General features: G+C 51.0%; 1 protein-coding gene across 1 annotated transcript in view; it reads left to right on the forward strand.

Annotated features, from left to right (window-relative positions):
* Positions 1-26,669, forward strand: part of IGSF3 (immunoglobulin superfamily member 3) — a gene marked incomplete in the record, with an annotated part of 81,889 nt that overhangs the window by 49,940 nt on the left and 5,280 nt on the right. Inside the window, 2 exon segments of the mRNA XM_040334194.1 lie at positions 4,948-5,349; positions 23,295-23,711. Coding sequence (XP_040190128.1) covers positions 4,948-5,349; positions 23,295-23,711 — 819 coding nt within the window.

Here is a 26,669-nt window from a genome sequence, read left to right on the forward strand (position 1 = left end):
CGTTTTGTCCCGCGAATTGCGGCGACAAATTGTGGCGTTTTGTACCGAGATTTGCGGCGACAAACCGCCGCAATTGTGAATGCAGCCTCACCCCCTCTATGGAGATGGTTCACATCTCCTATGCCGAAAGCCGCCTGAAAAAAAGGTCCGGGACTTTTTTTCAGGCGTTCGGCGTGGAGATGTGAACCATCTCCATAGAGGTGCATGTTAAATCATCCCTCCAGCGTCTCGGGGCTGCAGCGGTGTCGCACTTCAGGCGTATATACGCCTAGGTGTGAACGGGGGCTTAGAGTGCGATCTTCTCCGCCGCTTCCGGATATGGTCTTCGGGACTGGGCGTTCCTATTTGATTGACAGACTTCCGACGGTCGCATACATCGCGTCACGAGTAGCCGAAAGAAGCCGAACGTCGGTGCGGCTCTATACTGCGCCTGCGCACTGACGTTCGGCTACTTTTGGAAAATCGTGACGTGATGGATGCGACCGTCGGAAGACTGTCAATCAAATAGGAACGCCCAGTCCCGCAGCCCATACCCGGAAGCGGCGGAGAAGATCGCTCTCTAAAACGGTAAGTACGGCTTCGATTTAAAAAAAACACCCGATTCCCCTTCACAAAATGAGCCTCAATCTAATGTTAAAAATTGTAATTTCCGGGTGGAACCTCCACTTTAAAGTGGGCACTTCCGCTCTGCACTTCTGCAACAATGTAGCATTTCCTTTATATAATAAACATATTAGGATTTAAGGTGTTTTTTTTCCTATATGTACTTTGTTACATATTGTAAAAAAATATATAATATTTACATTTTGTTACAATATAGATTCAGTGTTACATTACAGTAACCTTATATTGTTACATGTTATATTTCTATAATTATTACCAATATATATAAATTGCATTTCTGCAGACGGTACAATACGGATCTTGTATTTTCTATCGGGAATTTCTGATCACGTCTCTGGAATTATTATTCTGGTAACCTGGTTGTATAAAGTAACAGTGAGGGGAATGATTTCAGGGCGGAGGCGGCAGATGGGATATCCAGACACCCTGGAAGGTTGATGTCTGTGTTGCGCTCGTGGCGGCGGTGTTATATCCCGTCTGCGGTGCGTCCTAAATGCATTTTCTTGTAATAACACATTTTCTGGATACATTGCTTCGTCTATTTTACTTATTCATGCCTGTGAGTGCGGAGAGAGGATGCTGCGCCGCCGGCAGCCCGCAAGGGTTCCCTTCTCGGGGGCTCTTGGCGGCGGCGTGTGCATTCACCTCCCGCTGCATTCTGGTCCCAGCAAGCCTCATTTACATAAAATGTCATTGACTTGTGTGGCCCCCCCCCCCCCTCCTTCCTGTCTTCCTCACTTGGTGTCGATTCCTCGCGTCTCAGACACCCACTCCTCGCCGCTGTGTGCATACGGTTGCCATGGGAACCGACATCTCCTTAGTAACGGTTGCCTGGAAAGGAGGTGATGAGAGTCTGTGGGTACCAGAAGAGGAGAATTGGGGCATCGGGGGAGCGAGGAGGATCCTGGAATATTAAGCAGAGCGTGGGCGTCTGAGCGAGGAGACGCTGAGATCCCTGGAGTAATAACGGGGGTCACCGCGCCGAATCGGGGCTGTGATTGGTGGATTCAGAACCAGACGGGGATCTGCTGTATCCGTGTCGGATTATTACATTATAAACATCGGCAGGAGAAACATCTCATAACTGCAACATTGTATCGCTTCGTCTCCTTAAAGGGGAACTCGGCCGGGCGCCCCGTCTCCTTAAAGGGGAACTCGGCCGGGCGCCCCGTCTCCTTAAAGGGGAACTCGGCCGGGCGCCCCGTCTCCTTAAAGGGGAACTCGGCCGGGCGCTCCGTCTCCTTAAAGGGGAACTCCGCCGGGCACCCCGTCTCCGCACATTGCAGCGCTCCTCACCCTGATACCGATTTGTTGCTTTACATTTCCATACACGTGAATGTGAAGGATTGGCTGCTGTCGGCAATCGAATCGCTGTTGTGATAAACCCGATCCGCCACATAGAGAGTGTATTGTCTTCAGTCAGACAGAATTGAAGTGATGGAGAGAAATAATAAAGCACAACCACTGTGAGGCATTACTGGGCATGGGGCACAGCCTGCAAGAGCCAATATGTCCCCCCCCCCCCCTCCCCCACATGCACTATATTACCAAAAGTATTGGGACACCCACCTTTACACACACATGAACTGTCTTGGTCCATAGAATTCAATTTGGTTACCCCCCTGATGAAGACTCTTTATCAGTTGAAATGCGTTGGCGTCCAACCATTTATATGAAAGATATCTCCATGTGGGGGAGTCTATATACACTATTTCCAAAAGTATTGGGTCACCTGCCTTTACACACACATAAACTTTAATGACATCCCAGTCTTAGTCCATAGAATTCAATATTGCTTACCCCCTGATGAAGACTCATTATGAGTTTAAATGCTTTGGGAGTCCAACCATTGATATGGAAGATATCTCCATATACTATAATTTCCAAAAGTATTGGGACGCCGGCCTTTACACACACATGAACTTTAATGGCATCCCAGTCTTAGTCCGGAGGGTTCAATATTGAGTTGGCCCCGCCCTTTGCAGCTATAACAGCTTCACCTCTTCTGGGAAGGCCGTCCACAAGGTTTAGGAGGGTGGCTATGGGAAGGTTTGACCGTTCTTCCAGAAGAAAATTTGTGAGGTCAGGCACTGATGTTGGACGAGGAGGCCTGGCTCGCAGTCTCCGCTCTAATTCATCTCAAAGGTGTTCTATGGGGTGGAGGTCAGGACTCTGTACAAGCCAGTCAAGTTCCTCTGCCCCAAACTTGCATATCCATGTCTTTATGGACCTTGCTTTGTGCTCTGGTGCGCAGTCATGTTGGAACAGGGAGGGGCCATCACCCAAACTCCTCCCACAAAGTTGGGAGCATGAAATTGGCCAAAATGTCTTGGTATGCCGACGCCTTAAGAGTTCCCTTCACTGGAACTAAGGGGCCAAGGCCAACCCCTGAAAACAACCCCCCACCATAAACCCCCCCCCCCCCCACACACACACACCATAATACCCCCTCCACCAAACCATTTGGACCAGTGCACAAAGCAAGGTCCAAAAATACATGGATGAGAGAGTTTATGGTGGAGGAACTTGACTGGCCTGCACAGAGTCCTAATCTCAACCCAATAGAACAGCTTTGGGCTAAATTGGTGCTGAGAATGAGTGCCAGGCCTTCTTGTACAGCATCAGTGTCTGACCTCACAAATGCTCTTCTGGAAGAACGGTCAAACATTCCCATAGACACACTCCTAAACCTTGTGGACGGCCTTCCCAGAAGAGGTGGAGCTGTTATTGCTGCAAAGGGCGGAGCCAACTCCATATTGAACCCTCCGGACTAAGACTGGGGGGTCATTAAAGTTCATGTGAGTGTGAAGGCCGGCGTCCCAATACTTTTGGTAAAATAGTGTATATTCTACAGGTTTGTATTTAACATTAACATGGGGTTACAAGAGTTTTATGTTTTGACTAGTTTCATTTACCTCTAAATCTAAAACAGAGTACAATGGAATGATGCCCATGTGAGAATCCAAATCTGTGATGCCACATGTAGTGAATGGAAAATATTTGCTGAGTAGATGATGTACTGTTATTGTATATTGACTGCTGTTATTGATGGTTTATTTCTCTCCCATATCTCTTCCCCCCCCCCATCTTTCTCTCCCTCCATTTTTCTCTTCCCCCTTTTCTCTGCCATGTTCCTTCTCGCCTTCTCCTCACCTCCTCCCTTCTCCTGCCTCTCCTTCTCCCTCCTTGCCTCTCCTTGCCTCTCCTTCTCCCTCCCTGCCTCTCCTTCTCCCTCCCTGCCTCTCCTTCTCCCTCCCTGCCTCTCCTTCTCCCTCCTTGCCTCTCCTTCTCCCTCCTTGCCTCTCCTTCTCCCTCCCTGCCTCTCCTTCTCCCTCCCTGCCTCTCCTTCTCCCTCCTTGTCTCTCCTTCTCCCTCCTTCTCCCTCCTTGTCTCTCCTTCTCCCTCCTTCTCCCTCCTTGCCTCTCCTTCTCCCTCCCTGCCTCTCCTTCTCCCTCCTTGCCTCTCCTTCTCCCTCCCTGCCTCTCCTTCTCCCTCCCTGCCTCTCCTTCTCCCTCCCTGCCTCTCCTTCTCCCTCCCTGCCTCTCCTTCTCCCTCCTTGTCTCTCCTTCTCCCTCCTTGTCTCTCCTTCTCCCTCCTTCTCCCTCCTTGTCTCTCCTTGTCTCTCCTTCTCCCTCCTTCTCCCTCCTTCTCCCTCCTTGCCTCTCCTTCTCCTCCTCTCCTTCTACTCCTCTCCTTCTACTCCTCTCCTTCTACTCCTCTCCTTCTACTCCTCTCCTTCTACTCCTCTCCTTCTACTCCTCTCCTTCTACTCCTCTCCTTCTACTCCTCTCCTTGTCTCTCCTTCTCCCTCCTTCTCCCTCCTTCTCCCTCCTTCTCCCTCCTTCTCCCTCCTTCTCCCTCCTTCTCCCTCCTTGCCTCTCCTTCTACTCCTCTCCTTCTACTCCTCTCCTTCTACTCCTCTCCTTCTACTCCTCTCCTTCGCCTCTCCTTCTCCCTCCCTTCGCCTCTCCTTCTCCCTCCCTTCGCCTCTCCTTCTCCCTCCCTTCGCCTCTCCTTCTCCCTCCCTTCGCCTCTCCTTCTCCCTCCCTTCGCCTCTCCTTCTCCCTCCCTTCGCCTCTCCTTCTCCCTCCCTTCGCCTCTCCTTCTCCCTCCCTTCGCCTCTCCTTCTCCCTCCCTTCGCCTCTCCTTCTCCCTCCCTTCGCCTCTCCTTCTCCCTCCCTTCGCCTCTCCTTCTCCCTCCCTTCGCCTCTCCTTCTCCCTCCCTTCGCCTCTCCTTCTCCCTCCCTTCGCCTCTCCTTCTCGCCTCCTTCTCCCCTTTCTCCTTCCTTGCCTCTCCTTTTCTCCTTATTCCCCAATCCTCAGTGTCCCGCCTGCAGATCGGTAAAGTGAAGCGGACGCTCGGCGTGGTGGAGGGCTCCACCGTGTCTCTGACGTGTTCTGTGCGCTCCCAGACCAACCCGGACTCCCGTTTCTCGGTGTTGTGGTTCGCTCACCGTCCTCCTGGTGCCGATGGGAAGCTGATCGTGCGAAGCGGAGTTGGTATGGAATACGGGACGTATGCCGAGGAGGCGGCTCTGAAGGACCGGCTGCAGCTGGAGGTGCTGTCCCCTGGGCAGTACACCCTGACCCTGCTGGGGGCCCGAATAGAGGACAGCGGGAGCTACTACTGCCATGTGGAGGAGTGGGTGCTGGACCCCAATCAGGCCTGGTACCAGCTGGCCAAGGACGCCTCCGGAATGACTGAACTCGTTGTCAAGATGCCTGGTGAGAGAAGGGGCTTGGCCAGAGGGGGAGTGGGCTGTTGGGGGAGGGCTCTGGGGAGAGTGGGAGGGGCTCACATTTTGGGACAGTTTATATAGCTTGGGGACCTTTTTTGTTGGTTGCTTTTTGTTGCTAAAGCAGTGGCACTCACTGGCCCAGATTCAGGTAGTTTTGCTCCTAATTTGCGCGGGCACAGGGCAACGATTTTGCCCGCGCAAATTAGCGCCGCTGCCCTCGATTCACGGAGCAGTAGCTCCGTGACTTGCGAGGGCGCGCCGGCAAAATTGCCCGGCGTAAGCGAGCGCAATTTAAATGATCCCGCCGGGGGCAGGAATCATTTAAATTGGGCGCGCTCCCGCGCCGAGCGGAGATCGCATGCTCCGTCGGGAAACTTTCCCGACGTGCATTGCGGCAAATGACGTCGCAAGGACGTCATTTGCCTCGAAGTGAACGTGAATGGCGTCCAGCGCCATTCACGTATCACTTACGCAAACGCCGTGAAATTCAAATTTCACGGCGCGGGAGCGCAGCTATACTTTAGCACAGGCTGCCCCTGCTATTAGAAAGGGCAGCCTTGCGCTAAAGTAGCCGTACGGAAACTCCGTACCTGGCTTTCGCGGGGCCCGCGCAAGCTTGTGAATCAGTGGTAGTATGCAATTTGCATACTACACGCTGATACACAATGGGAACGCCCCCTAGCGGCCCCCGCAAGAATGCAGCCTAAAATCTGCGAGGCATAAGAGCCTTATGCCGCGCAGATTTTATGCTGCAGCCGGTGTAACGAGGTTCCTGAATCAGGAGAACTCGTTACACCGGAGCAAGTCAGCAATTGCGCCGTGTAACCTATGGTTACACGGGCGCAATTGCTTTCTGAATTTGGGCCACTGAGAATAACGGATTTCAGTCTGCTTTGGGTGGTTTGGCATGACCCAGTCTCGGTCAAAACCCCCCCCCCCCCCTTTTTTTTTTTGGATAGCATGAGGAAAGGTTGGAGCCCCTGTTGGGTATTTACTGGTGTTTCTGTCGCCTCTGTGGGAATTCTCTCTTAGGAGGTGATGAGATATTTCTCCATTGGGGACAAAGATGGTAAAATCCACATTTGTTTAGTGAAGTCGGTTGAATCGGTGCCGGGATAAGGTCTTGTGGCACCCAAGGCAAAGATGCCAAAATGGCAACTCTTGTCCCGGTGTCACCGGAAGAGGAAGGGAGGCAGGAGACCTCAGGAGAGGCTCCCATCCCCAGCTGTCCTCCACTACAGACGAATGCCTTTCCTGCCTCCTGGTTTGAAGGGTTAGAACATCTCTGCACCTCACTTCCTATCTGGTAAAACGTTGTCAGCAGGACAGGAAGTGCTGGAAAATCTCATGTAGCAGTAAAAAGCCAACAGGGGGTTCTACGTCTCGCCGGCTCCGTCCAAAACACAGAAAACTTTTTTTTTTTTGGGCTTTGCTTATTAAAAGTTAACTAAACTTTTTTATATTTTTTTGTATGTTGGTACAGTGCATTCGGAACGTATTCACACATTTTTTTTCACATTTTGTTATGTTGTGGCCTTATTCCAAAATTAATTAAATTCATTATTTTCCCCAAAACTCTACAAACCATCCCCCATAATGACAACGTGAGAGAAGTATTGTTTAAAATCTTTTTGAAAATGTATTAAAAAGAAAGTGTGCACAGGCTCCTCCCGTGCCCCCGAGGAGCACAGGCTCCGATACTTGTGCACCCGAGGAGCACAGGCTCCGATACTTGTGCACACGAGTAGCACAGGCTCCGATACTTGTGCACCCGAGGAGCACAGGCTCCGATACTTGTGCACCCGAGGAGCACAGGCTCCGATACTTGTGTACACGAGGAGCACAGGCTCCGATACTTGTGCACCCGAGTAGCACAGGCTCCTCCAATGCACCCGAGGAGCACAGGCTCCGATACTTGTGTACACGAGGAGCACAGGCTCCGATACTTGTGTACCCGAGGAGCACAGGCTCCGATACTTGTGTACACGAGGAGCACAGTCTCCGATACTTGTGTACACGAGGAGCACAGTCTCCGATACTTGTGTACACGAGGAGCACAGGCTCCGATACTTGTGCACCCGAGGAGCACAGGCTCCGATACTTGTGCACCCGAGGAGCACAGGCTCCGATACTTGTGCACCCGAGGAGCACAGGCTCCGATACTTGTGCACCCGAGGAGCACAGGCTCCGATACTTGTGCACCCGAGGAGCACAGGCTCCGATACTTGTGCACCCGAGGAGCACAGGCTCCGATACTTGTGCACCCGAGGAGCACAGGCTCCGATACTTGTGCACCCGAGGAGCACAGGCTCCGATACTTGTGCACCCGAGGAGCACAGGCTCCGATGCTCCTCCCGTGCCCCCGAGGAGCACAGGCTCCGATGCTCCTCCCGTGCCCCCGAGGAGCACAGGCTCCGATGCTCCTCCCGTGCCCCCGAGGAGCACAGGCTCCGATACTTGTGTACACGAGGAGCACATGCTCGGATGCTCCTCCCGTGCCCCCGAGGAGCACAGGCTCCGATACTTGTTCACACGAGTAGCACAGGCTCCGATACTTGTGCACACGAGTAGCACAGGCTCCGATACTTGTGTACACGCGTAGCACAGGCTCCGATACTTGTGTACACGAGTAGCACAGGCTCCGATACTTGTGCACACGAGTAGCACAGGCTCCGATACTTGTGTACACGCGTAGCACAGGCTCCGATACTTGTGTACACGAGTAGCACAGGCTCCGATACTTGTGTACACGAGTAGCACAGGCTCCGATACTTGTGTACACGAGGAGCACATGCTCGGATGCTCCTCCCGTGCCCCCGAGGAGCACAGGCTCCGATACTTGTGCACACGAGTAGCACAGGCTCCGATACTTGTGCACACGAGTAGCACAGGCTCCGATACTTGTGTACACGAGTAGCACAGGCTCCGATACTTGTGCACACGAGTAGCACAGGCTCCGATACTTGTGTACACGAGTAGCACAGGCTCCGATACTTGTGTACACGAGTAGCACAGGCTCCGATACTTGTGTACACGAGTAGCACAGGCTCCGATACTTGTGTACACGAGGAGCACATGCTCGGATGCTCCTCCCCGTGCCCCCGAGGAGCACAGGCTCCGATACTTGTGCACACGAGTAGCACAGGCTCCGATACTTGTGCACACGAGTAGCACAGGCTCCGATACTTGTGTACACGCGTAGCACAGGCTCCGATACTTGTGTACACGCGTAGCACAGGCTCCGATACTTGTGTACACGAGTAGCACAGGCTCCGATACTTGTGTACACGAGGAGCACAGGCTCCGATACTTGTGTACACGCGTAGCACAGGCTCCGATACTTGTGTACACGAGTAGCACAGGCTCCGATACTTGTGCACACGAGTAGCACAGGCTCCGATACTTGTGTACACGCGTAGCACAGGCTCCGATACTTGTGTACACGAGTAGCACAGGCTCCGATACTTGTGCACACGAGGAGCACAGGCTCCGATACTTGTGCACACGAGTAGCACAGGCTCCGATACTTGTGTACACGAGTAGCACAGGCTCCGATACTTGTGCACACGAGTAGCACAGGCTCCGATACTTGTGTACACGAGTAGCACAGGCTCCGATACTTGTGTACACGAGTAGCACAGGCTCCGATACTTGTGTACACGAGGAGCACAGGCTCTGATACTTGTGTACACGAGGAGCACATGCTCGGATGCTCCTCCCGTGCCCCCGAGGAGCACAGGCTCCGATACTTGTGTACACGAGGAGCACATGCTCGGATGCTCCTCCCGTGCCCCCGAGGAGCACAGGCTCCGATACTTGTTCACACGAGTAGCACAGGCTCCGATACTTGTGCACACGAGTAGCACAGGCTCCGATACTTGTGTACACGCGTAGCACAGGCTCCGATACTTGTGTACACGCGTAGCACAGGCTCCGATACTTGTGTACACGAGTAGCACAGGCTCCGATACTTGTGCACACGAGTAGCACAGGCTCCGATACTTGTGTACACGCGTAGCACAGGCTCCGATACTTGTGTACACGAGTAGCACAGGCTCCGATACTTGTGTACACGAGTAGCACAGGCTCCGATACTTGTGTACACGAGGAGCACATGCTCGGATGCTCCTCCCGTGCCCCCGAGTAGCACAGGCTCCGATACTTGTGCACATGAGTAGCACAGGCTCCGATACTTGTGCACACGAGTAGCACAGGCTCCGATACTTGTGTACACGAGTAGCACAGGCTCCGATACTTGTGCACACGAGTAGCACAGGCTCCGATACTTGTGCACACGAGTAGCACAGGCTCCGATACTTGTGTACACGAGTAGCACAGGCTCCGATACTTGTGTACACGAGTAGCACAGGCTCCGATACTTGTGTACACGAGGAGCACAGGCTCCGATACTTGTGTACACGAGGAGCACATGCTCGGATGCTCCTCCCCGTGCCCCCGAGGAGCACAGGCTCCGATACTTGTGCACACGAGTAGCACAGGCTCCGATACTTGTGTACACGAGTAGCACAGGCTCCGATACTTGTGTACACGAGGAGCACAGGCTCCGATACTTGTGCACCCGAGGAGCACAGGCTCCGATACTTGTGCACCCGAGGAGCACAGGCTCCGATACTTGTGCACCCGAGGAGCACAGGCTCCGATACTTGTGCACACGAGTAGCACAGGCTCCGATACTTGTGCACCCGAGGAGCACAGGCTCCGATACTTGTGCACACGAGTAGCACATGCTCGGATGCTCCTCCCGTGCCCCCGAGGAGCACAGGCTCCGATACTTGTGCACACGAGTAGCACAGGCTCCGATACTTGTGTACACGCGTAGCACAGGCTCCGATACTTGTGTACACGCGTAGCACAGGCTCCGATACTTGTGTACACGCGTAGCACAGGCTCCGATACTTGTGTACACGAGTAGCACAGGCTCCGATACTTGTGTACACGAGGAGCACAGGCTCCGATACTTGTGTACACGAGGAGCACAGGCTCCGATACTTGTGTACACGCGTAGCACAGGCTCCGATACTTGTGTACACGAGTAGCACAGGCTCCGATACTTGTGCACACGAGTAGCACAGGCTCCGATACTTGTGTACACGCGTAGCACAGGCTCCGATACTTGTGTACACGAGTAGCACAGGCTCCGATACTTGTGTACACGAGTAGCACAGGCTCCGATACTTGTGCACCCGAGGAGCACAGGCTCCGATACTTGTGTACACGAGTAGCACAGGCTCCGATACTTGTGTACATGAGGAGCACAGGCTCCGATACTTGTGTACATGAGGAGCACAGGCTCCGATACTTGTGTACCCGAGGAGCACAGGCTCCGATACTTGTGTACCCGAGGAGCACAGGCTCCGATACTTGTGTACACGAGGAGCACAGGCTCCGATACTTGTGTACACGAGTAGCACAGGCTCCGATACTTGTGTACACGAGTAGCACAGGCTCCGATACTTGTGTACACGAGTAGCACAGGCTCCGATACTTGTGTACACGAGTAGCACAGGCTCCGATACTTGTGTACATGAGGAGCACAGGCTCCGATACTTGTGCACCCGAGGAGCACAGGCTCCGATACTTGTGCACCCGAGGAGCACAGGCTCCGATACTTGTGCACCCGAGGAGCACAGGCTCCGATACTTGTGCACCCGAGGAGCACAGGCTCCGATACTTGTGCACACGAGTAGCACATGCTCGGATGCTCCTCCCGTGCCCCCGAGGAGCACAGGCTCCGATACTTGTGCACACGAGTAGCACAGGCTCCGATACTTGTGTACATGAGGAGCACAGGCTCCGATACTTGTGTACACGAGGAGCACAGGCTCCGATACTTGTGTACACGAGTAGCACAGGCTCCGATACTTGTGCACCCGAGGAGCACAGGCTCCGATACTTGTGCACCCGAGGAGCACAGGCTCCGATACTTGTGCACACGAGTAGCACATGCTCGGATGCTCCTCCCGTGCCCCCGAGGAGCACAGGCTCCGATACTTGTGCACACGAGTAGCACAGGCTCCGATACTTGTGTACATGAGGAGCACAGGCTCCGATACTTGTGTACACGAGGAGCACAGGCTCCGATACTTGTGCACACGAGTAGCACAGGCTCCGATACTTGTGTACATGAGGAGCACAGGCTCCGATACTTGTGTACACGAGGAGCACAGGCTCCGATACTTGTGTACACGAGTAGCACAGGCTCCGATACTTGTGCACCCGAGGAGCACAGGCTCCGATACTTGTGCACCCGAGGAGCACAGGCTCCGATACTTGTGCACACGAGTAGCACATGCTCGGATGCTCCTCCCGTGCCCCCGAGGAGCACAGGCTCCGATACTTGTGCACACGAGTAGCACAGGCTCCGATACTTGTGTACATGAGGAGCACAGGCTCCGATACTTGTGTACACGAGGAGCACAGGCTCCGATACTTGTGTACACGAGGAGCACAGGCTCTGATACTTGTGCACCCGAGGAGCACAGGCTCTGATACTTGTGCACCCGAGGAGCACAGGCTCCGATACTTGTGCACACGAGGAGCACAGGCTCCGATACTTGTGTACACGAGGGGAGGAGCCTGTGATACTTCTCTCACATTATCATTATGGGAGATTGTTTGTAGAATTTTGAAGACAATAATAAATGTAATCCATCTTGGAATAAGGATGTAACATGGCAAAATGTGGAATAAGTGAAGCGATGTGAGTACTTTCCGGATGCTCTGTATATCCTTCTTCATGACCGATCCTCCGGGTTGGCCGGGATGGATCTGTGTAGGTAATTGCGAGGATACTGCCCGAGTCACCCGGGGTGATCTTGTATGTCCGTAAAAAAGATCTTTAGTTGGGAACCTTGTTGAGGGACCCCTTTGATTTGCGATGTTTGCAGAGGAGACGGGTCCTCTTTACAAGTTCTGCGTCTTCTCAGCTGGAAATGTCTGTTCTCTGGGCCCAGGAGCCCGCACTGACATCACACAGACTGATAAGATGCTGGGAAATTGCCTGGGGGGGAATCTCCAGCCGTGTTCTCCCATCACGAGGTCTGATGACTGCTGCCTGCCAAAAACATCAAAACTAAGAAAGCCACCAGTGACCACATATTATAGAGCTACCCTCCTTCCCCACCCCCACTACCCCCCCCACCGAGGAGTCCCAGACACTTGGAACCTTCGCTTGAACAGTTTCTTGATATATATCCCTAAAAATGTTTAGTATGCTTAGAGACCAAGCGACCCATACCTTGGCACTTGTTATGATTGGCTGATGCCAGTCCCTTAAGATTCTTAGTATGAGCAGAAGTCATGTGACCCGCACCTTGGCACTTGTCATGTGATTGACTATTGATGGCCAATCCCTGAACATTCTTGTGAGTAGTGGAGATCATGTGACCTCCACCTTGGCACTTGTCATGTGACTGGCTATTGATGCCAATCCCTGAAGATTCTTAAGGGTAGAGACCATGTGACCCATACCTTGGCACTTGTCATGTGACTGGCTATTGATGCCAATCCCTGAAGATTCTTAAGGGTAGAGACCATGTGACACATGCCTTGGCACTTATGTGACTGGCTGCCAATGCCAGTCCCATAAGATTCTTGTTCTGACTAGCGGTCATGTGACCTGTACCTTGGCACTTGTGTGAGTGGCAGTTGGTGCCAGTATTCTAAGATGCTTAGTATGCGTAGAGATCTTGTGACTGGCTATTCATGGCCTTTTTTTGGGTAGAGACCATGTGACCCATACCTTGGCACTTGTCATGTGACTGGCTATTGATGCCAATCCCTGAAGAGTCTTAAGGGTAGAGACCATGTGACCCATGCCTTGGCACTTGTTATGTTTGGCTGATGCCAGTCCCTTAAGATTCTTGGTATGAGTAGAAGTCATGTGACCTGCACCTTGGCACTTGTCATGTGATTGACTATTGATGGCCAATCCCTGAACATTCTTGTGAGTAGTGGAGATCATGTGACCTCCACCTTGGCACTTGTCATGTGACTGGCTATTGATGCCAATCCCTGAAGATTCTTAAAGTGGAGGTTCACCCGGAAATGACAATTTTTACCCTTAGATTGAGGCTCATTTTGTGAAGGGGAATCGGCTATTTTTTTTTAAAACAAAGCCGTACTTACCGTTGTAGAGAGCGATCTTCTCCGCCGCTTCTGGGTATGGGCTGCGGGACTGGGCGTTCCTATTTTGATTGACAGTCTTCCGACGGTCGCATACATCGCGTCACGATTTTCCGAAAGTAGCCCAACATCGGTGCGCAGGCGCCGTATAGAGCCGCACCGACTTTCGGCTACTCGTGACGCGATGTATGCGACCGTCGGAAGCCTGTCGGAAGACTGTCAATCAAAATAGGAACGCCCGCTCCCGAAGACCCATACCCGGAAGCGGCGGAGAAGATCGCTCTCTAAAACGGTAAGTACGGCTTCGATTTTAAAAAAAAATAGTCGATTGCCCTTCACAAAATGAGCCTCAATCTAAGGTTAAAACATTTTTTTAGGTGAACTCCCTCTTTAAGGGTAGAGACCATGTGACCCATGCCTTGGCACTTGTGACTGGCTGCTAATGCCAGTCCCATAAGATTCTTGGTATGACTAGCGGTCATGTGACCTCTACCTTGGCACTTGTGTGAGTGGCAGTTGGTGCCAGTATTCGAAGATTCTTAGTATGCGTAGAGATCTTGTGACTGGCTATTGATGGCCTTTCTTTGGGTAGAGACCATGTGACCCATGCCTTGACACTTGTTATATGATTGGCTGTTGATGCCAATCCTGAGTATTCGTACTAAGAATAGACCACGTGAGCCGTACCTTGACATCTGTCATATGTTTGGCTGTTGATGGCCAATCCCCTGAGGATTCTTGCTTTGGGTAGAGACCATGTGACCCATGCCTTGGCACTTGACACTTGTCCTATGACTGGCTATTGATGGTCAATCCCCTGAGGAGTCATAGTAGAGACCATGTGACCCGTACCTTGGCCCTTGTCCTATGACTGGCTATTAATGGCCAATCCCCTGAGGATTCATAGTAGAGACCACGTGACCCGTACCTTGACATCTGTCATATAATTGGCTGTCGATGGCCAATTGTATGAGGATTCTTACTATGGGTAGAGACCATGTGACCCATGCCTTGGCCCTTGACACTTGTCCTATGACTGGCTATTCATGGCCAATCCCTGTAGATTCATAGTAGACCATGTGACCCGTACCTTGGCGCTCGTCATGTGACTGGCCTTGCGGGGATTCGGAGTCTCGGTGAACTTTTTTTTTCTGAATCTTATTAGCATTTAAAAACCCCGGGAGAGGGTGAATATTTGACTTTAGGTGACTTTAATGGCTGATTGTAGTGAGATCACAGCGAGCGTTGAACGCGCAGAGCCGCTTTGTGGGGCTGATTACAGATGAACTGCAGAAGAAACGTCGGATTTACAAGGCAGAGATCCTTTGAAGTGCAAACAAGGGAGGGGGGGGGGGGGGAGAATGGTGAAAAAGATGCAAATTAGAGCTGTGCAATAAAAAAATAATGCCGATCGACTGATGGAATCATTCCCCCCGAGAGGAGAGAACGGATACCCAGCACCAGACAGCCCAGAGGCATCTCAGCACTGGAGTCATGGGTTCAAATCCCACCAGGGATGATATTACCTCTGCATACTACAGTGTAAGCTCCTCTGTACAGAGACTGATGTGATTGGCTCGGTGCTCTCTGTACAGCACTGCGGTATATGTCAGAGCTATATAAATGTATAATAATAATGTGTGACTGTGGGGGGGAGGGGGCATTAGAGTGTAAGCTCCTCTGTACAGAGACTGATGTGACTGTGGGGGGGAGGGGACATTCGAGCGTAAGCTCCTCTGTACAGAGACTGATGTGACTGTGGGGGGGGAGGGGGCATTAGAGTGTAAGCTCCTCTGTACAGAGACTGATGTGACTGTGGGGGGGAGGGGACATTCGAGCGTAAGCTCCTCTGTACAGAGACTGATGTGATTGTGGGGGGGTGGGGACATTAGAGTGTAAGCTCCTCTGTACAGAGACTGATGTGATTGGCTCGGTGCTCTCTGTACAGCACTGCGGTATATGTCAGAGCTATATAAATGTATAATAATAGTGTGTGACTGTGGGGGGATATTAGAGTGTAAGCTCCTGTGGTGCAGCTACTGTAAATGTCCTATGAAACTGATCTGGTGGGGAGAGGATCTGCGCTCAGCGGACGTCCAGCTGGTAGGATTGTGTCTGTAGCGCAGTATGAGACGCTGGGTAAACACAAGCAGCTGGGATCAGTCGGGGGGAACAATGGCGATTGTTGAGTCTTTACAATAACTGACATGGGACATTTCCATAAGATGAGTTGCCAGCGATCTGTACATAGAAAGGTCTCCTCGGATTTCCATACCGAGCGGATACTCGCCCCTTTCACAAGTTGTACGTTGATCGCTGTGTAAATATTTGCATTCGGATGATGGATCTGTGTGCGAGAAATGGAGGCGATGTATTGTCCTCTAATATTGATGGCGGTGGCGTCTACTATGGAGGAGATCGGATGCTCATTCTATTGTGTGCCGGTCCTGGCTTTTATTGAGATGTTCTGAAGCTCAACATCTTACCCTTTATTTTTTTTCTGTCGCGGTACCCCATGTATAGTATGCAAAAAACGTATACGAGTATGGGATGCACACAACCACCTTAATGAACTTAACATCACATCAGAGGTTCCCCCCCCCCCCCACATTGAAGTGGCCTCGCCCCCCTCGATTTACATTGGAGCCTCTTCTCTCCCCCATCCATATGGGTGTCGGCCTCTTCTCTCCCCCTCCTTCACGTTTGAGTCAGCCTCTTCTCTCCCCCCTCCTTCATGTTGGAGTTGGCCTCTTCTCTCCCCCCCTCCTTCATGTTGGAGTTGGCCTCTTCTCTCCCCCCCCTCCTTCATGTTGGCGTTGGCCTCTTCTCTCCCCCCCTCTTTCACGTTGGAGTTGGCCTCTTCCCCCCCCCCCCCACATTGAAGTGGCCTCGCCCCCCTCGATTTACATTGGAGCCTCTTCTCTCCCCCATCCATATGGGTGTCGGCCTCTTCTCTCCCCCTCCTTCACGTTTGAGTCAGCCTCTTCTCTCCCCCCTCCTTCATGTTGGAGTTGGCCTCTTCTCTCCCCCCCTCCTTCATGTTGGAGTTGGCCTCTTCTCTCCCCCCCCCCTCCTTCATGTTGGCGTTGGCCTCTTCTCTCCCCCCCTCTTTCACGTTGGAGTTGGCCTCTTCCCCCCCCCCCCCCCACATTGAAGTGGCCTCGCCCCCCTCGATTTACATTGGAGCCTCTTCTCTCCCCCATCCATATGGGTGTCGGCCTCTTCTCTCCCCCTCCTTCACGTTTGAGTCAGCCTCTTCTCTCCCCCCTCCTTCATGTTGGAGTTGGCCTCTTCTCTCCCCCCCTCCTTCATGTTGGAGTTGGCCTCTTCTCTCCCCCCCCCTCCTTCATGTTGGCGTTGGCCTCTTCTCTCCCCCCCTCTTTCACGTTGGAGTTGGCCTCTTCCCCCCCCCCCCCTTTCACATTGGAGTTGGCCTCTCCCCCCCCCCCTCTTTCACGTTGGAGTTGGCCTCTTCCCCCCCCCCCTCTTTCACGTTGGAGTTGGCCTCTTCCCCCCCCCTCTTTCACGTTGGAGTTGGCCTCTTCCCCCCCCCCCCTCTTTCACGTTGGAGTTGGCCTCTTCCCCCCCCCCCCTCTTTCACGTTGGAGTTGGCCTCTCCCCCCCCCCCCTTTCACATTGGAGTTGGCCTCTTCCCCCCCCCCTTTCACATTGGAGTTGGCCTCTTTCCCCCCCCCCTTTCACGTTGGAGTTGGCCCCTTTTCTCCTCCCCCCCCCCCCCTCCTTCACGTTGGAGTCTGACCCTTTTCTCCCCCCCCTTCACGTTGGAGTTGGGCCCTTTTCTCCTTCACATTGGAGTCAGGCCCCTTCCCCCCCCCCTCCCCCTGCTTTAAAATGGCCAAGGAACAGCCAACATAAACATTAAACAACTGGTCGCTTAAACCTAGGTGCCCGGACTGTACAGCACTCAACAACCTAAACGTTGTATTCAAACATCAAAAACAACACTGTATCCAATCATTGCGCACAACAAACCGTGTCCCCGTATAATCGAGAAACAAAAAAGCCAAAGTATGGAGGAATAATACAAATGTCAGACAACATCCTGAAATGAATTTAAAAAAAAAATCGGTTCACTCAAGTGTTTAATATAGATTAAAAAAAATAACGAATGTCACAAAGTAAACTAAAGTGTCCAAAATAAAAGTCCAAATGTGTGTTCTTTTGGAAATGGATACTCCTTTTGTAACATTTTTAACATTTAATTTTTTTTGGTATATTTTGTAACTTTATTACACACTTTTTTTTTTTTAAAATATTGCTGGGTGTTATCTGAAATGTAAGCAACAGGATGATTGTTATGGAATTATAATGGTGCCCACAATGAGAACATATTTTATATAAAATCAGACCGTTTATTCATATAAAATTAAAACAAAGTTTGGGTTCAATAAAAATCTGAGTATTGTTCATATCATATCAATGGTCACTGCTGTATGTATATGTGTGTGTGTGTGTGTGTGTGTGTGTGTGTGTGTGTGTATATATATATTACACACACAGCAGTGACCATTGATATGATATGAACAATACTCAGATTTTTATTGAACCCACATTTTTTTTTTTTTTTTTTATTAATGAATGGTCTGGTTTTATATAAAAATGTTTTTTTTTTCTTTTTCTAATTGTGGGCACCGTTATAATTCCATAACAATCATCCTGTTGCTATAATTTCTATTCCAATAGGAATGAGTTGCCGATTAGCATATTGTCACCCATTTTGCTACTCAAACTGTTATCTGACTTTTTTTTTTATTTTTTTTTATTCATTCATGCTTTGACTTTTTTCTTGTGTGTGTGTGTGTGTGTGTGTGTGTATTTTTGTTTCCTGGTTGACTTTATATTTTGTGGATTTTATTTCTTTGTTGACTTTATATTTATTTTTGTGCATTTTATTTCTGGGTCAACTTATTTATATTTGTTTTTGTGTATTTTGCTTCTTGGTTGAATTTATATATTATTATTATTATTATTATTATTATTATTATTATTATTATTATTATTATTATAATAATTATTATTATTAAAATATATATATAATTTTTTTTTTTTTGAGGTGCTGTACAACATTCATTCCTATTTTTTTTATTTATTTTTGTTTTGTGGATTTATTTTCTCTGTTGTACGGAGACGCGGTTTGCTGCATGCAGTGTTTTGGATACGGTGTTGGTTCAAGAATATGTATGATTTGATTTAGCTGTGTGCTTGATTTTAATTTGTTTTTTTATTATGTTGTTTACCATTCATATTTGCTTTGTGGTTTGGTTTTGTACGTGCGTTTGTGTGTGTTTTTTTTTGTTTTGTTTTATTATTTATACAGAGTAATGAAAAGTGTCTGAGGCAAGTGCCATTGCACCACATAGCAGCCAATCGGATTTTACGTTTCATTATACAGCTTAGAAAATGTAAAAGCTGATTGGCTGCTCCAGTTGAGGCAAAGTTCAATCAGAATCTGACACTTTTATTACCTCCCCCAGAGGTTTGTGACAGTCATTTGTAAGAGCGGATATACTGTAGAAGTATGAATGATTTACTGATTATTGATTGGACATAGAGACCCTCCTCCATTCACCTCCTAAGTGGGGATAATTGGGCACAGGCAGTGAATGGAGGAGGGTCTCTAAGTGGAGATAAAAAGAATCCGGTGCAATAAAATCGCTTTGTTCTTTCCGCACCGAGTCTTCTCGCAGAACCCTCCAAGGGTTCACAGTAGTGAGGTCACAGCGCCATATCTTATCTGTGCGTCTTCCGGACCAAGTACGATTTGTATGTGGAGCGCGGGATTCTGGGGGATTCTCACCTTCCCGATCCTTCTAATCCTGGAGGTTGTAAAATCGCAGCTACAATCGGGATCCGTCTACACGGGACATTGTAAATAAGTAAAATGTTCTGTAATTAGAAAGGGAAGCCCAGAGCTGCCCCAAACTTGCCCCTGGCAGAAAATGGACTCTCTCTGTGCCCAAGGATTTGACAAGGGTTCAAAAAAATATAATTTTTTTTTTTTTATTATTGGTATAGAAACATTTTAAAATGACCTCAAACATGACCAAAAAATGTTAATAAAATCCTTGGTTACATCCATGCATCGTTTCTTAATTTTAAAGAATAGTGGATTGTCCCCAATAGATGGTGGACATACCGGAGATAGTAGATCTTGACCTAGACCAGTGTTTCTCAATTCCAGTCCTCAGGCCCCCCCAACAGGTCAGGTTTTCAGGATTTCCCTCAGATGAAAAGGCTGTGGTGATTACTAAGGCAGTGAAACTGATCAAATCACCTGTGCAAAATAATGGAAATCCTGAAAACCTGACCTGTTGGGGGGGCCTGAGGACTGGAATTGAGAAACACTGACCTAGGGTCCTCTACATGTTTCGTGGTAAGGGCCGCTTCCTCAGGAGTCGTCAATCATTGTCCTCTGTTAGATCATAATAGTAGTCTTATAAAAAATCAGCCGTAAGAAATTAAACATGTAGAGGACTATGTCAAGATCTACTATACTATCTCCCGTAACCCCATCATCTATTGGGGACAATCTCTTAATTCAAAGAATAGTGGATTGTCCCCAGTAAATGGTGGGGATATAGGAGATCTTGACCTAGGGTCCTCTACATGTTTTGCGGTAAGGGCCGCTTCCTTAGGAGGAGTCAATCATTGTCCTCTGTTAGATCATAGTAGTAGTCTTAACAAATCGGCCGTAAGAAATTAAACTTCTAGATGACATGTCAAGAACTCCTATATCTGCTATATCTCCACCATCTATTGGGGACAATCTCTTAATTCAAGAATAGTGGATTGTCCCTCAGTAGATGGTGGGGATACCAGATATAGGATATCTTGACCTAGTCCTCTACATGTTTCATGTTATGGCTGATTGGTTATAAGACTACTACTATGATCTATCAGAGGACAATGATTGACTCCTCCTGAGGAAGTGGTCCTTACCGCGAAACATGTAGAGGACGCGATATATGTAGATGACATAGATGTCAAGATCTACTATATCCGGTATATCCCCATTATCTATTGGGGACAATCCACTCTTCTTTGAATTAAGAGATTTTCCCCAATAGATGGTGGGGACATGCCGGATATAGGAGATCTTGACCTAGTCCTCTACATGTTTCGTGGTAAGGGCCGCTTCCTCAGGAGTCGTCAATCATTGTCATCTGATAGATCATAGTAGTCTTAAAATTTATCAGCCATTAAAAAATGAAACATCTAGAGGACCATGTCAAGATCTCCTATATCCAGTATATCCCCACCATCTATTGGGGACAATACACTATTCTTTGAATCAAGAACGATGTACAAATGTAACCATTGATTTTATTTATATTTTTTGATCACGTTTGATGTCTTTTGAAACGTTTCTATAATAATAAATTGTTATGTTTTTTTGAACCCTTGTCAAATCCTTGGGCACCAAGAGTCCATTTTCCATTTTTGCCAGGGGCATGTTTGGGGCAGCTCTAGGCCTCCCTTTCTGATTATTGGCCATTTTGGGATGATGGTACCTCCCTTTTTATAGAAGATCACCATACTTGAAGCATAGTTCTAATTTTATAAGTAAACATTCTGGTTGAGGTTTGTAACTTCCAAGCCCGGGACTGGCAGGGAACAATCATATGTTGCTGCATCGGAAATCCTAGCAAAAGATTAGACAATGTATCTGATTGTAGATCTAATTAAACATCCTCTGTTTTTACAATCCTACCTCCATTCTCCGGTTCTAGTCTGTATGACTGCGCTGTCCAATAGGCATCAGGGATTGACCTAGCACAATCGGTGATCAGCAATCAGGCACGCCCCCCTCTCTGGGCAGACACTGCCCCCCCTCCCCTCTCTGGTCAGACACTGCCCCCCTCCCCTCTCTGGTCAGACACTGCCCCCCCTCCCCTCTCTGGTCAGACACTGCCCCCCCCTCCCCTCTCTGGTCAGACACTGCCCCCCCTCCCCTCTCTGGTCAGACACTGCCCCCCCCTCCCCTCTCTGGTCAGACACTGCCTCCCCCCTCCCCTCTCTGGTCAGACACTGCCCCCCCCTCCCCTCTCTGGTCAGACACTGCCTCCCCCTCCCCTCTCTGGTCAGACACTGCCTCCCCCTCCCCTCTCTGGTCAGACACTGCCCCCCCCCTCCCCTCTCTGGTCAGACACTGCCCCCCCCCTCCCATCTCTGGTCAGACACTGCCCCCCCTCCCATCTCTGGTCAGACACTGCCCCCCCCCTCCCCTCTCTGGTCAGACACTGCCCCCCCCCTCCCCTCTCTGGTCAGACACTGCCCCCCCCTCCCCTCCCCTCTCTGGTCAGACACTGCCCCCCCCTCCCCTCCCCTCTCTGGTCAGACACTGCCCCCCCCTCCCCTCCCCTCTCTGGTCAGACACTGCCCCCCCCTCCCCTCCCCTCTCTGGTCAGACACTGCCCCCCCCTCCCCTCCCCTCTCTGGTCAGACACTGCCCCCCCCTCCCCTCTCTGGTCAGACACGCCTCAAATTTTTCCTTGCTATACAAGTTCTCCACTGTAGATCAAAATCCTTTTCTATTTGGACATCCTAAAAACGTCAGGAATCGGAATGCTGGGTAGACGCATTTCGCACACTTCACATGTGTAAGGACACATTTTCTGAGGGGTTTGGCAGTTATTCAACTCTGACAGCATAAATCATAATACATTGGTGGTCTCTGAATGCAGTATTGGCAGGAGTACTCTTTACCCTGTACCAATTTTAACAAATGGTTTTCTGGTAATACATGGGGGGGGGGGGGGGATTGAGCAAAAGAATGGGAAAATGGGTTTGATACTTCAGCTGGTTTACTTTTCAGAGTTTGATAAATCAGTTTGTCCATTCTTCTCGCACTTGCTGTAGAATGTCCATATAGACTCCTGGTTGGGTGGAGGGCTGATGGGCGCCTGGTTTGGTGGAGGGCTGATGGGCGCCTGGTTTGGTGGAGGGCTGATGGGCGCCTGGTTTGGTGGAGGGCTGATGGGCGCCTGGTTTGGTGGAGGGCTGATGGGCGCCTGGTTTGGTGGAGGGCTGATGGGCGCCTGGTTTGGTGGAGGGCTGATGGGCGCCTGGTTTGGTGGAGGGCTGATGGGCGCCTGGTTTGGTGGAGGGCTGATGGGCGCCTGGTTTGGTGGAGGGCTGATGGGCGCCTGGTTTGGTGGAGGGCTGATGGGCGCCTGGTTTGGTGGAGGGCTGATGGGCGCCTGGTTTGGTGGAGGGCTGATGGGCGCCTGGTTTGGTGGAGGGCTGATGGGCGCCTGGTTTGGTGGAGGGCTGATGGGCGCCTGGTTTGGTGGAGGGCTGATGGGCGCCTGGTTTGGTGGAGGGCTGATGGGCGCCTGGTTTGGTGGAGGGCTGATGGGCGCCTGGTTTGGTGGAGGGCTGATGGGCGCCTGGTTTGGTGGAGGGCTGATGGGCGCCTGGTTTGGTGGAGGGCTGATGGGCGCCTGGTTTGGTGGAGGGCTGATGGGCGCCTGGTTTGGTGGAGGGCTGATGGGCGCCTGGTTTGGTGGAGGGCTGATGGGCGCCTGGTTTGGTGGAGGGCTGATGGGCGCCTGGTTTGGTGGAGGGCTGATGGGCGCCTGGTTTGGTGGAGGGCTGATGGGCGCCTGGTTGGGTGAAGGGCTGAAGGATGGATGAGAAGTCAATAGACTGTAAAAAATATTGGGTGATGTAGAGGGGATGACCAAGCTTTGACTTAGAATCCGAGTTCTGCCTTAAGAAGGACCCCATGATGATCTTTTGCCTTTTTTTTTTTTTCCTCCTCAGACCTAAACCTCCAGTTGGATCAACTTCCTCGTAATTTAACCGTCTTGGAGGGCAACAGCTTCACGGTGACGTGCCAGGTACTAAACCGCACCCTGCCGGAGTCCCGCCTGTCCCTGGAGTGGCTGGTGTGGCGGGCAGGAGAATCAGAGAGAAGAACTCTGGCCAGATTATCCACTGAAGCCATCACTCTACCGCCCCCCGAGGAGGAGGATAGGGGGAACCCCGACCTGCCCAGCCGTCTCTTCCTATCCCAGCCGTCTCCAGGCTTCTACACCCTCACCCTCCGCACTGCTGAAGAGCAGGACAGCGGGGCCTACAGCTGCCGTGTACAGGAGTGGCTGCAGGATCCGGGGCGCCAATGGTACAAGAGGGCCGAAGACCGCTCAGCCGCTACCTATGTCAGTGTGCGACGACCTGGTGAGTTTACATGGTGCGAGGGGGCGGGATCATTATATGGGGCGCAGAGGTGGACGTTCTATAGAGGTTGAGAGGCTAAAATAATTGCTTTACATATCGGACACGTCACACTTTTGTAGCGGAGATTAATTGCTGATAAAATATATATTGCCGGTGATTACAGCTTCTAGTTGGTGAGCAAACTTCACTACAATGTTACATTTTAACAGTTTCTGCTACTGATTGCTCTTCATGAGTGATTTGTAGCAAAGGAAGAGATAACAACATATTCACTTCCTCTTCAGTCTTCCTTCTTCTTTCTAGAACCTTCCAGATTTCCTATCTGTCCAGTGTTTCCCATTTTCTCATCGTCCCTATCTCTCATTATTTCCTCCTCATTCTCCCACAAGACTCCCACAGGCTCCTTCAGGGTTGTAGATCATTTTCTCATACTCCTCTTCCTCTCCAGTACAACTCACCCCCAGTAAAAAAATCCCCCCCCTCCCCTTAGTACAACTCACCCCCAGCACAGATCTACCCCTCCTTAGTACCCTTAGTACAGCTCACCCCCAGTAAAGATTATCCCCCCCTCCTTGGTACAGCTCACCCCCAGTAAAGATTATCCCCCCCCTCATTGGTACAGCTCACCCCCAGTAAAGACTCCCCCCCCCCCCCCCAGTACAGCTCACCCCTGGGACACATCTATACCTCCTTAGTACAGCTCACCCCCCCCCTCAGTTAGGATCCCCCTTAGTACAGCTCACCGCCGGGACACATCTATCCCTCCTTGGTACAGCTTACCCCCAGCACAGATTCCCCCCCTCCTTAGTACAACTCACCCCCAGTAAAAAAAATCCCCCCCTCCCCTTAGTACAGCTCACCCCCAATAAAGATTCCCCCCCCCCCCCTCCTTGATACAGCTCACCCCCAGTTAAGACCCCCCCTAGTACAGCTCACCTCTGGGACACATCTATACCTCCTTAGTACAGCTTACCCCCCCCTGTAAAGGTCCCCACTTAGTACAGCTCACACCCGGGACAAATCTATCCCTCCTTAGTACAGCTCACCCCCACCACAGATCTCCCCCTCTTTAGTACAGCTGACCCCTCCCCCTTAGGACAGCTGACCCCCCCAAGTAAAGACATCCCCCCCCTTAGTACAGCTGACCCCAGCACATTTCTCCCCCTTAGTACAGCTCATCCCCAGCACAGAACTCCCCCTTGGTACAGCTCACCCCCAGCAAAGATCTCCCCCTCTTTAGTACAGCTCACCCCCGGGACACATCTATCCCCCTTAGTACAGCTCACCCCTCCAGTACAAATCTCCCCCTCTTTAGTACAACTCGCCCCCAAGCAAAGACCCCCGCTTAGTACAGCTCATCCCCAGCACAGATCTCCCCCTTGGTACAGCTCATCCCCAGCAAATATCTCCCCTCTCTTTAGTACAGATCACCACCGGGATACATCTATCCCCCCTTAGTACAGCTGACCCCAGCACAGATCTTCCCCTTAGTACAGCTGACTCCCAGTAAAGATCCCCTTTAGTGCCACTGACCCCCAGTAAAGATCCCCCTTAATAGTACAGCCCCCCCCATAGTACAGCTCACCCCCAGCACAGATCCCCTCCCTTGGTACAGCTGACCCCCAGTAAAGATCCCCCCTTAGTACAGCTGACCCCCAGTAAAGATCCCCCCTTAGTACAGCTCACCCCCAGTAAAGATCCCCCCTTAGTACAGCTGACCCCCAGTAAAGATCCCCCCTTAGTACAGCTCACCCCCAGTAAAGATCCGCCCCTTAGTTATGCTTACCCCCAGCACAGATCTCCCCCTCTTTAGTACTGCTCACACCTAGCACAAATCTGCACCTCGGCGGCCGCCCTGGACCTGTGTGAACCGCCTCCATTGAGAGCCGGTCACACTTGCTTGTCATGCAAATTGGATTCAGTAAACACCCCACCTATGTGACCCCGACCTCAGAGAGCGGGGGAGCCCTGCCTTTGAACTACTGCTCCCTGTGTCAGATCTGAGCAGACACCAGGAGTGGCAGCTGCAAAGGGCAGGGGCTGTCGGTGTTGGCTCTACATTGGACTCCTTTATCCCTGAGTGTTCAGGAAAGGAGGGCATATCGAGGAGAGAGGAGTGTTCAGGTGAGGAGAGAGGAGTGCTCAGGAAAGGAGGGGATAACTAGGAGAGAAGAGTGTTCAGGTGAGGAGAGAGGAGTGTTCAGGTAAGGAGGGGATAACTAGGAGAGAAGAGTGTTCAGGTGAGGAGAGAGGAGTGTTCAGGAAAGGAGGGGATAACTAGGAGAGAAGAGTGTTCAGGAAAGGAGGGGATAACAGGGAGAGAAGAGTGCTCAGGAAAGGAGGGGAGAACTAGGAGAGAGGAGTGCTCAGGAAAGGAGGGGAGAACTAGGAGAGAGGAGTGCTCAGGAAAGGAGGGGAGAACTAGGAGAGAGGAGTGCTCAGGAAAGGAGGGGATAACTGGGAGAGAGGAGTGCTCAGGGAAGGAGGGGATAACTAGGAGAGGGCAGTGCTCAGGAAAGGAGGGGATAACTAGGAGAGGGCAGTGCTCAGGAAAGGAGGGGATAACAGGGAGAGAGGAGTGCTCAGGAAAGGAGGGGATAACTAGGAGAGAGGAGTGCTCAGGAAAGGAGGGGATAACAGGGAGAGAGGAGTGCTCAGGAAAGGAGGGGATAACTAGGAGAGAGGAGTGCTCAGGAAAGGAGGGGATAACTAGGAGAGAGGAGTGCTCAGGAAAGGAGGGGATAACTGGGAGAGAGGAGTGCTCAGGGAAGGAGGGGATAACTAGGAGAGGGCAGTGCTCAGGAAAGGAGGGGATAACAGGGAGAGAGGAGTGCTCAGGAAAGGAGGGGATAACTAGGAGAGAGGAGTGCTCAGGAAAGGAGGGGATAACAGGGAGAGAAGAGTGTTTGTGAGAGGAGGAGGTAACCAGGAGAGAAGAGTGTTTGGGGAAGGAGGCGA

The sequence above is a fragment of the Rana temporaria genome, assembly GCF_905171775.1.
Source record: "Rana temporaria chromosome 2 unlocalized genomic scaffold, aRanTem1.1 chr2q, whole genome shotgun sequence".
Classification (NCBI taxonomy): domain Eukaryota; kingdom Metazoa; phylum Chordata; class Amphibia; order Anura; family Ranidae; genus Rana; species Rana temporaria.